The sequence below is a fragment of the Convolutriloba macropyga genome, chromosome 2, assembly GCF_964194025.1.
Source record: "Convolutriloba macropyga chromosome 2, txConMacr16.3, whole genome shotgun sequence".
Taxonomy (NCBI): domain Eukaryota; kingdom Metazoa; phylum Xenacoelomorpha; order Acoela; family Convolutidae; genus Convolutriloba; species Convolutriloba macropyga.
In genome coordinates, this window is record NC_134469.1 from 70,435,349 (window position 1) to 70,447,926 (window position 12,578).

General features: G+C 28.2%; 1 protein-coding gene across 1 annotated transcript in view; it reads right to left on the minus strand.

Moving 5' to 3' along the window:
* Window positions 1-12,578, minus strand: part of LOC142335429 (uncharacterized) — a 52,089-nt gene that overhangs the window by 5,514 nt on the left and 33,997 nt on the right. Inside the window, exon 6 of the mRNA XM_075383910.1 lies at window positions 11,335-11,466. Within this exon, the coding sequence (XP_075240025.1) occupies window positions 11,335-11,466 (132 nt within the window). The remainder of the gene's footprint in view (window positions 1-11,334; window positions 11,467-12,578) is intronic.

Sequence of the window (12,578 nt, forward strand, 5' to 3'; positions counted from 1 at the left end):
ACTGTACTTATAGACCAATCAACTATATCTTCACCGTAATAACTTGCATACTTATCTTCTAATATTTCAGGATAGTCGTTTTTTATATATAAACCACAAGCATTAGGAATGTGTTTTTTAATTTTTATTATACATTCAAAATCATAATACATAGCAAATGGTACTCTGTTTTTATAATGGAACTTACCAAACTTTATATATTCATTTTTATGGAATGTTCTTCTTCCCACATGATTCTGTGTATTACATAAATCCACATGTTTATTTAATGCATCTTCTGTTCTAAATGATACACAACATTTTAGACATGGATAACACTTATGTTTAGATGATTTTCTTATTAAGAATGATACATCTTTACATAGGAAGTAATGATTATCCCAGTAAAATATATTACATCTTTTAGGATCATTATGATTGATTAATACAGGATTTATAGTTTTATTTTTATTTAGATTAAACACATTAAAAAATATTTTATCTTTATTCAGTTCTTGTATTTTCTTTAAGTGATAATAATCATATGGAGGTGGAAGCTTTGGCAATTTTATCTCATTAATATACTCTGGTTCATCATATTTACAAACTCTATTTGGATCACGTGATGCAGGATGTAGATAAGCAATTAAACACCACAGTAAACAATTATTATCAGTATTATTTATATTAGGTATATATCTAGACGTGAATGGTAACTCAGTAGTACAACCACCAGTAGGGAAAAACCTATGTATATACATTGTTCTTTTAACAAATCTTTGCATGCTGCAACTAGATTGATTCATCTCTTGTTCTTGCATTCCATTCTAGTCTATAGTTCACTATTCAACATATCCAAATCAAGAGGACCATTATATTGTCTAGTCATTAGTCTAAATGTGAATTTGTTTTCTTCTAACTTATCATCTGTAGGTTTTGTATGCTTTACTACATCAAAGGGGTTAAACTTGATATGGGGATGTATATTATAGATTTCCTCTAATACATTCAAGAATTTAACATCTTCATAATTACCACTTTTTATCATTATTTGATTATACTTCATATTATGATCTAATCCCAACTCATTAACTTTATCTCGCCACTTCTTATCAACAAGTTTTTTTTGTTTAACATTTTCTTTATGTTCATGTGATTCATTGTGTTCATTTTTATTGTTATATCTGGTATTACATATATTGCAATATCCCTCAGTTTTAATATTGGTTTCTGACCATGTTTCACTTTTATCTTCCCTTGCTATATTATTATTATCATCTCCAGCTATATCCTTATATTTTCCCTTAACATTATCTAGATGCAACTTTGTTTTAAAATGTTGATCCACACTATATTGACTTAGAGAAAACTTGCATGTTACACATTCAAACTTACTCCCATTCTTTATTTTTTCCCCATTAACCAATCTTACATTATTCCTATGTTTTAATGTTTCTATATAATTATTATATTCAGTATTATTATCTAGATACATGTCACAACTATCACAATTTTTTATTCCCTCTTGTTCAGGATACTGATTATCTATCTTTTGTTCAATATCTTCATTAGTAACTTTCATTCCATCCTCATTAACACTCTCAATAATTTTATTTCTATTATATAATTGCTCATTCTTTTTATGTTTAAGTGATTGATTATGCCTATAATAATTCTTTTGAGTTAACTCTTGATTGCAAGCTTCACATTTAAACCTTTTTGTTTTAGGCTTCCGGACATAGACAAAATCATCAGATGAAGATGATTCTCTATCTGAATCTTAATCTTTAGATTGATCTAAGTCTTTAGATTGATCAAAGTCTTTAGATTGATCTATGTCTGGAAAGTATTTTGCTTCTGTCTTTCGCAATGACTCGCGCATATCTTCCTCTCGTTGTTTTAATTTTGCATCCTGTTTATCATATGATTCTTTTTCTCTTCATTTGTTTGATTAAACCTTCTTATTGATTCTAAAGGTTTTTCTAATTCTACCTTTTGTCTTTCTTTGTCTACTGGTTTGATTTCTTCCCTTGGTTTGTTTTTAATTTTTAACATTTGTGCTACCATGCTAGTAGAATAAGATTGAGCTTTCTCACTTCCAGATTGGACTTGTCTACTTCCAGATTGGACTTGACCTCTTCCAAATTGAGCTGGCTCACTTTGAGATTGGACTTGTCCAATTCCAGTTAAAATGTTCCCGTTGTTTTCCTGCACATTCATTTTTATAAATCAAATTTTGAAATAATATTATTTATATACCTTTTCAATACTATAAAATGATTAGTACTAAATGTGATAAAAGTAAAGATAAAGCTTGGTGTTGGAGTTTTTATGAATGCCAAAGTAAAACTTTATCATGTTTTGTATGTAATGGAATTATAAAATATAGAGAGAGACATAATAATATGGTTATACATTATAATGATCCCAATCAATATTTAATATGTTAAAAGTGTAAAGTAAATAAACATATCTCTCACTATAGATTTAAACATTACACTTGTAGGATATGCTTATATCTAAATAGATATAGATTTGGTCATACTAAAGAAATATTTAGAGAACATGTTAGGAAATTTAATATTGAAGTTTAATTCTATTAAAAAGTTACTTGCGTTCCCGTTATTTATTATGTTGGTATTTATTATTATAATTGCTTATTGGAATTATGATAATTATTCTAATTTAAGAAAGAGATTCAAAGGATATAGGAATATTGTACCCGAACCATTTGAAGTTAAAAAACATAACTTTATTATTTATGGTCCATCTAATTCTGGTAAAACAACTTTATAAAAGATTTTTTGTGGTTTGTATGATACTGTTAATGTATTCTGTATTGATGGTATTGAGTGGAAGGGACATAATGTGTACGGCATTGATGATTTAAAATTATTAGATAAATTAGATAGTTTTGCTAATAGTCTTATTATATTTGATGATATGGGAGAAAACATTAGATTACCAGCTATAGACTCATAATATTCTAAAGGTAGACATCACAATATTAATATAATATGTGTAGATCATACTGTAACAGATTTAAATACTAAAGCAAGAGGTAACACCCCAGCTATATATATTATTTTAAATAGATCACAACAATTCTTTGAAAGAGTACAGGAGAAGTTGAAAATTGATTCTAATCTAAATAGATTTAAACATTATAAGTATGGCATAAAAAATTATAATACTATTAGTGACTATTATATTGTATTAGATAAAGATAATACTGTTGTATATGATTCTAGAATAGGTCATCTTGATGTTGAGAAGTATATTGATAATACAGATTTTAAGGAAAAGGAATTTAATTTACTAAGTAGTTATTTAACAGATAGAATGTTATAACCAATGCATATTAAATCAAATGAGTTGATGTTCTATTTTGAAGAATATTTAGAATTTAAGGGAATAAATAAATTATTTAATTTTTATAAAACATATACGAATATTAAAAGTGTAATTAATGAGATACATAGTTGATATGTTGCTATATTTGGTGTAATTAGTGTACTAGGAATTGGATATAGTTACTATACAAATTGTGGTAATAATAATAATGATAATAATATTAATAATAATACTAATGTTATAGATATAATGGATATAGATAAAGCCAAAAATTAAATTATGAAATGGTAAGAAGATGACAATAGGTTATGGTTTGATTGATAAAGACAAAATTGACCTCAATGATCCATTTAATATAATATATATGTTAGCTATTAGTCTTGTATCTATTTATGCAACCCATAATGTTATTAAATCTAAAACTAAAAATGACGATAATATGTAGAGAAAGTAATATTGAAATTGATACTAGTAGTGGATATCCAGAACATGAACTAATGAATCATTATGATAATTTACATAATAATTTAATTGAAAGATGTGTGAAATGTATGCATAGAAAATATAGTGGTTATCAATTTTCGGATAAATATAAAGTTATTAGTACAGGCCTTATAACATCAGTACTTAGATATGTTAATTATACTGATATTTATAATAATGTTAGTGATAATGATAATGATAACAAAAAAGATAAAGATAAAGATGATTTAAATAAGGTTTTGAATAGTCTAAAAGACAATATTATAGAGAATTTAACAGATTACATTAAAAATGATTCAAAAACAGAAATTTTAAATGAGATAAAAACGGAAATTATAAATGACCTAAAAACAGAAACTAATATTAAGAAGAAAAGTAATGAAGTTGATAATAAAACAACTAGAGGTTGTTGTTTATGTAAAACTGAAAAGAATAGAGAGAAAATGCGGGATTATCATGATTAAAGTAATCTATATAATCCATAATAATCCATGTAATCTCATGTAATCTTATGTAATCTTTGTAATTTGTAATCATTTTTCTCAAATATTGTTAGAAATTTGGGATTGATTACTATGTGCCCTTTTTTATGTTTATTAAGAGAAGATCTATTTATAACAATATTACATATGGGACATGAAACTTTTTGAGAACAACAATCTGTACATAAACCACCAGTTGTATAAAAACAATCTCTATTCTTTTCAGTTTTACATAAACAACAACCTCTAGTTGTTTTATTATCAACTTCATTACTTTTCTTCTTAATATTAGTTTCTGTTTTTAGGTCATTTATAATTTCCGTTTTTATCTCATTTAAAATTTCTGTTTTTGATTCATTTTTAATGTAATCTGTTAAATTCTCTATAATATTGTCTTTTAGACTATTCAAAACCTTATTTAAATCATCTTTATCTTTATATTTTGTTATCATTATTATCATCACTAACATATAATTAATATCAGTATAATCAATATATCTATGTACTGATGTTATAAGTCCTGTACTATTAACTTTACATTTATCCAAAAAGTGATAACCACTATATTTTCTATGCATACATTTCATACATCTTTCAATTAAATTATTATGTAAACTATTATGATGATTCATCAGTTCATGTGCTGGATATCCACTATTAGTACCAATTTCAATATTAATTTCTCTACATTTTATTATTGTTTTTAGTTTTAGAATTATTAACATTATGGTTTGCATAAATAGATACAAGACTACTAGCTAACATATATATTATATTAAATGAATCATTGAGATCAATTTTGTCTTTATCAATCAAACCGTAACCTATTGTCATCTTCTTACCATTTATTAATTTAATTTTTGCCTTATCTATATCCATTATATCTATACCATTAAAATTTTTATTAATATAATTATCAATTTTATTACCACTTTTTTGATAGTAACTATATCCAATTCCTAATACACTAATTACACCAAATATAGCAATATATGCACTATGTATCTCATTAAATACACTTTTTATATTCGTAAATGTTTCATAAAAATTGAATGATTTATTTATTCCCTCAAAGTCTAAGTATTCTTCAAAATAGAACATCAACTCATTTGGTTTAATATGTGTTGGTTCTAACATTCTATCTAATAAATATCTACTTAGTATATTATATTCCTTTTCCTTAAACTCTGTATAATCAATATACTTCTCAATATCAAGATCACCTACTCTAGAATCATATACAACATTTTTGTCTTTATCTAATACAATATAAGAGTCACTAATAGTATTATAATTTATTTTGCCATACTTATAATGTTTAAATCTATATAGATTAGAATCAATTTTAAACTTGTCTTGTACTTTTTCAAAGAATTGTTGTGAACTATTTAAAGTAAAATCTTAGCTAGGGTGTTACCTCTTGCTTTAGTATTTAATTCTGTTACAGTATGACCTACACATATTATATTAATATTGTGATGTCTACCTTTAGAATACTATGAGTCTATAGCTGGTAATCTAATGTTTTCTCCCATATCATCAAATATAATAAGACTAATAGCAAAACTATCTAATTTATCTAATAATTTTAAATCATCAATGCCTTACACATTATATCCCTTCCACTCAATACCATCAATACAGAATACATTAACAGTATCATACAAACCACAAAAAATCTTTTATAAAAGTTGTTTTACCAGAATTAGATGGACCATAAATATTAAAGTTATGTTTTTTAACTTCAAATAGTTCGGGTACAATATTCCTATGTCCTTTGAATCTCTTTCCTAAATTAGAATAATTATCATTTTTCCAATAAGCAATTATAATAATAAATACCAACATAATAAATAACGGGAACGCAAGTAACTTTTTAATAGGATTAAACTTCAATATTAAATTTCTTTACATTTTCTCTAAATCTTTCCTTAGTATGGCCAAAAATAAATCTATTGAGATATAAGCATATCCTACAAGTGTAATGTTTAAATCTATAGTGAGAGATATGTTTATTTACTTTACACTTTTAACATATTAAATATTGATTGGGATCATTATAATGTATAACCATATTATTATGTCTCTCTCTATATTTTATAATTCCATTACATACAAAACATGATAAAGTTTTACTTTGGCACTCATAAAAACTCCAGCACCAAGCTTTATCTTTACATTTATCACATTTAGTACTAATAATTTTTATAGTATTGAAAAGGTATATAAATAATATTATTTCAAAATTTGATTTATAAAATTGAATTTGCAGGAGAACAACGGGAATATTCTAACTGGAAATTGACAAATCCAATCTCATAGTGAGCAAGCTCAATTTGGAAGAGGTTAAGTCCAATCTGGAAGTGGACAAGTCTAATCGGGAAGTGGGAAAGCTAAATCTAGTTCTACTAGCATGGCAGCCCAAATGTTAAAAAATAAAAACAAACCAAGGGAAGAAATCAAACCGGTAGACAAAAAAAGACAAAAGGTAGAATTAGAAAACCTTTAAAATCAATCAGAAGGTTTAATCAAATAAATGAAGAGATAAAACAATCATATGATAAACAGAATGCAAAATTAAAACAACGAGAAGAAGATATGCGCGAGTCATTGCGAAAGACGAAAGCAAAATACTTTCCAGACATAGATCAATCTAAAGACTTAGATCAATCTAAAGACTTAGATCAATCTAAAGATTCAGATTCAGATAGAGAATCATCTTCATCTGATGATTTTGTCTAAGTCCAGAAGCCAAAAACAAAAATTTAAATGTGAAGCTTGCAATCAAGAGTTAACTCAAAAGAATTATTATAGGCATAATCAATCACTTAAACATAAAAAGAATGAGCAATTACATAATAGAAATAAAATTATTGAGAGTGTTAATGAGGATGGAATAAAAGTTACTAATGAAGATATTGAACAAAAGATAGATAATCAGTATCCTGAACTAGAGGGAATAAAGTTTTGTGATAGTTGTGACATGTATCTAGATAATAATACTGAATATAATAATTATATAGAAACATTAAAACATAGGAATAATACAAGATTGGTTAATGGGGAAAAATAAAGAATGGGAGTAAGTTTGAATGTGTAACATGCAAGTCTGCTCTTAGTCAAAATAGTGTGAATCAACATTTAAAAACAAAGTTGCATCTAGATAATGTTAAAGGAAAATATAAGGATAAAACTGGAGATGATAATGATAACATAGCTAGGATGTTAATGATGGAACATGGTCAGAGACCCATATTAAAACTGAAGGATATTGTGATATATGTAAATCCAGATATAACAATAAAAATGAACACAATGAATCAGATGAACATAAAGAAAATGTTATACAGAAAAAAACCTGTTGATAAGAAGTGGCGAGATAAAGTTAATGAGTTAGGATTAGATCATAATATGAAGTATAATCAAATAATGATAAAAAGTAGTAATTATGAAGATATTAAATTCTTGAATGTATTAGAGGAAATGTATAATATACATCCCCATATCAAGTTTAACACCTTTGATGTAGTAAAGTATACAAAACCTACAGATGATAAGTTACAAGAGAACGAATTCACATTTAGACTAATGACTTGCAATATATTGGTCCTCATGACTTGGATATGTTGAAGATTTTATTACTCCACTTACTACTGAGTGTTTCTATTGTAGAGAGAACTTGGGTAATTAACATTGTTAGAGATCATGATCACCTAAATGGTAAATTTAGAGGTTATGCTCACAATAAATGTAACATCCAAGCTAATAATACATTCGTACCAATATATGTATTTCATTCTATTAATTTTGATAATCACTTATTTATAACTAAACTAGCAAAGAAGATTAGACTTAAAGTAATAACTAAAACTGATGAGAACTATATTAGTATTGATATGGGTTATGCAAATGCATTAGATATGTTTAGTTTCTTCCATCCACTTAGCATAGATGCTATAATTAAAACAATGAGTAATGAAGAATGTGTAACATTAAACAAATTTGGGTTAGAGAGACGTAAAGGTATATTCCCATATAAATGGTTAGATAGTATAGATAAACTACATGAAAGATCATTACCACCTAAGAAAGCATTCTATTCTAAGTTGAAACAAAGTGGTATTACAGATAAAGAATATAAGCAAGCAATAGATTGCTGGAATAATACTGTATGTGAGACAATAAAGGATTATATGACGTTATATCTTAAAACAGATGTATTATTATCGGTAGATTTATTTGAAATTTTAAGAGATAAGTGTTTAGAACATTATGAAATAGGTCCTTGTTATACATATTCTACTCCTGGGTTGATTTGGTTATGTGGATTGAAATACACTAATGTTAGACTTAAATATTATAAAGAAAATACAGTTAATATTTACGATACAATACAACATGGTATTAGAGGTGGGTTAGCTTCAGTATTAGGTGATTGTCATGTAACATGTAAAAATGAAGAAATCAGTGGAACTGCTTCGCAGATAGATCCTGAGTATACAGGGAAAGAGAATTATCTAAATTACTTAGACTTCAACTCATTATACGCTTCTGCTAAGGTTCAAGCTTTACCTACTGGTGAGAGCAAAGTATGTTGCGGCAATGATTATACACAATCTAGCTCCACAAAAGGTTATATCTACACCATTGATGTAAATCATAATGATGAGTTGAAACAAAAGACAAAGAAATATCCATTCTTTCCAGAAAAGACAAAGGCTAACATTGATCAGTTTAGAGACTATCAAAATGAAAATAAAAAGAAACGATACAATCCAAATGAGAAGTTAATGTTAAAGTTATCAGATAAGGTAGATTATGTAATTGATGGAGAGATGTTAGATTGGTATTTAGCTAGTGGTTTGAAGTTGGAAGATATTACAATTAAGCAAAAGTTAGACTATAGTAAGAGTGAGTGGTTAAAGCCTTATATTGAGTTTAATATTCAGAAAAGAAAAGAAGCTAAAGCTATGGGTGATAAATTTGGAGATGTATTTTTAAAACTGATGAATAATGCCTTCTATGGAAAAACCATAGAAACAATATACAATAGACAAGATGTAGAGTTAATTAATGAAATAGATAGATATATTAAATTAGTAGAAAAAATTAGTTTTAAATATGTTGTAGAGTTTGATGATGATCCAGTGGGTTTTTATAAAACAAGAGGTAATATTAAGTTAGATAAGTTTAAATATATTGTTTTTGTTATATTAGAGAAAGCTAAACTATTTATGTATAAAGCTATATATGATTACTTTGAGAAAGAGTTAGATTGTAGTTATCATTATACGGATACTGATAGTATATTTATAAACATAAATATTCCTTTAGATAGTAATATAGAAACTGAAATGAATAAGATAAGAGATATTTTTACATAATAATGAGTTAGGTAAGATGAAGGATGAATTACCTAATGATACTATTATGGAAGCCTGCTTCCCTAAAGCTAAAGCATATTGTTATAATACAGTTAAAGAGAAGATGAGAAAAAGTTAAAAGGTATAACTAAAGCTACTATTAAAAACCAAAATAATTTGGAAGATTATAAAAATGCTATATATGGGGGTGTAAGTAAATATGTAACTAATTATACTATTGATAGCAAAAGGCATCATTTAGAAACTAAGGAACAGTATAAGATAGCCATAGATCCATTTGATGATAACGGCGTTAGAGATAGTAATGGTGAATTTAGGTTCTATCAGTGAAAAAAAACACTGACCACTGTGTTTCCACCGATCTCGGTGTTTTTGACTGTATACCCATCACAGTGTGTCCCATATACAGTCTCACAGCAGGGATCATCTTTTTTAAGAACTGTGAATTTGGTTTTTTTTTATCTGACTTAGTTTTATAGCTATTCATCAAATCGGGGGACGTTCACTGGAGATAGTGAGGAAGGATCCCCAAACCTTGCGTTTGCTAAAGCAACTTAACTAGACTCGATGATTTAACCACTACGCTAAGTGAGACAAGAAATGATAGATTTTAAATATAAAAGAAGTGAATATAGAGTAGTGGATATATAAAGGGAATTAGAGTAATGTGTATATGGGTACCGTATCGCGGCTCTATGCTGCGGAGGTACCCATATACACATTACTGAATTATCCTTTGCTCTTTAGAGCCTTTAGCTTATAATCTTGTTTGCTAAGTGGCAGTGGCACCTCGACCCATGTTACTATTAAACTCCATCAAACTCCCATTCTGGTAATTATTAGCAGAGTAATTGAATTTTAATCAAGCGACGCATATTTAATTTTTGTTAAGAGAAGGAAGAGAATATAGGTTTACTCTGGCCTCCAAATTAGGATGAGAGATTCTGCGCGATATCGTCGGAAGCACATAAGAAACACAGTTTGAAAATATTTAAACAACTCCAATAAACAGCAACTTTAACAATAATAGCATTTTCGTCATTATGGTTGAAAAATGCATTATGGTTGAGTTCTGGTTGAGTTCTGCGTTTTCCGAAAAAGCTAGTTTTCAATCATAAACCAAAAAATAATCCGAAGATGTTAAATTTGATCTGAACATTGAAAGAGCAAAGAAAGCTGATTCACTGGAATTCTGCTCAATTTTAATAAGTTAAGGTTTCAAATTAGTTTAGAAGAGCTGGAGCTTTCAGAAGTTTTGGCTTCGCACAGAACTGGACTATACCTTAAAACTAACGATGACTTCATCCTGGAAGACCCGGGGCGAGGTGGTAGAATTATGACTCGACAAAACGTCGTCTGGGGGGGGGGGGTGTCATTCCGGGTCGTTAAATACACGGACCCGGAAGAAGTTAATGACCCGGTAAGTCGAATCATATATCTGGTATTTCAGAACAATGACCCGAACTTTTATAACAATATTTTTGATAGCGTAACATTTTACAGGCATTTTTCTACACTTTTGATAGGCAAAACCAAGAGGGTCTTTTAAGAAAGATTTTTGAGGATCTTATGAAATCGCTGTTATATTTTCGTAAATTTGTTCTTAAGATAACTCATCAAGAAAATAGCTTTAAAACAATCATTATACTCACGCATGCAAATGACCCAGTGGGGGAATCCACAAGTGTAATCGTCCAATCCTTGCCATGGCTTTCTTTTGTGAAGGAACACTTCGGAGAACTTCTTCCTAGCCACACAATTTTCTTGTCCGTACTCACCCAAAACTGAAAATCAAATATTAAAAGCCGCAATGCGATAGCTAGGGCTATTATTGGCTTTCTCTTGAATTTTTACCACTCGAATAGTAATATTGCTTTCAGTGAGGTTTTTCGCGGCTCGAAGACGAGTAATGGTGATATATTTGTTTTTTAATTGCTGGACTCTAGTTTTTGAAGTCCAAGAACACAAGTGCAAAAAAGTTTTAGGTTAATCTGCTGAATAAAAGTTTAGCAAAGAGAGAGAGAGAGAGAGAGAGAGAGAGAGAGAGAAAGAGAGAGAGACTTTAGAATGTTTTTTTTCAACCACCTTTCTCATTCTGAGAGAGCGAGAGAGCGAGAAAAGTTGGTTGAACAAAATCTCGGGCTGAGCTAGTAATATTTTTTGATCAGATGATTCGAGTCAATTATCTACGCTCGTATTAGGGCGTTTGGAATCAATTTTTTGACTTGATTGATAATAACGTTGAGTTGTTTTTGTTAGATAAAGCTGTCTAAATTTACACACTTTAATTCATATTTTTTTATATGAGCTTTTAATAATTTTTCCGTTTTTTGTTGTTCAGTTTGAGTCTGAAAGTAACCAAGTGGGTCATTGACTGAGCAAAGGCAGTTTCTAAAAAAAATGTTTTGAAAAGAACTCTTTAGCTTTTTGTAGGAAATTCTAAAAAATTTTTGGATTTTACTTTTGCTTTACCTCAATGTTCTCTCTATATACCGTTTTCATATTTCTTCAGTATGTGGTAAAATATTGAATGAAAACTATTTGCTTTGAACATTTTTTGCAAATAACTACTTCAGCATCACAAATTGTGAATAAATTTTTCAGATAAGCCGTCAGCGTTTATTATCAGACTAATAAGCTTTTTGGATTTTATTTACGCACTGCTATTGTTTCAAATGATAAAAACAATTAAGGAGGAAGTAAACGTTTTTTTGCAAAGAGTGGGATTAGTTGGATATCTACATAAATCCCTTCCGGATTTGTTGGCGTATTTATTTTACCCTCTTTCATATTTGTGGCTCTTTGACCTACAAGGAAGAAAGCGAAACTACTATCTGAACCAAGTTATGATAAGCAAAAAAAGTTTCTATTCATAAGTTGCGTTGAAGAAAAGACT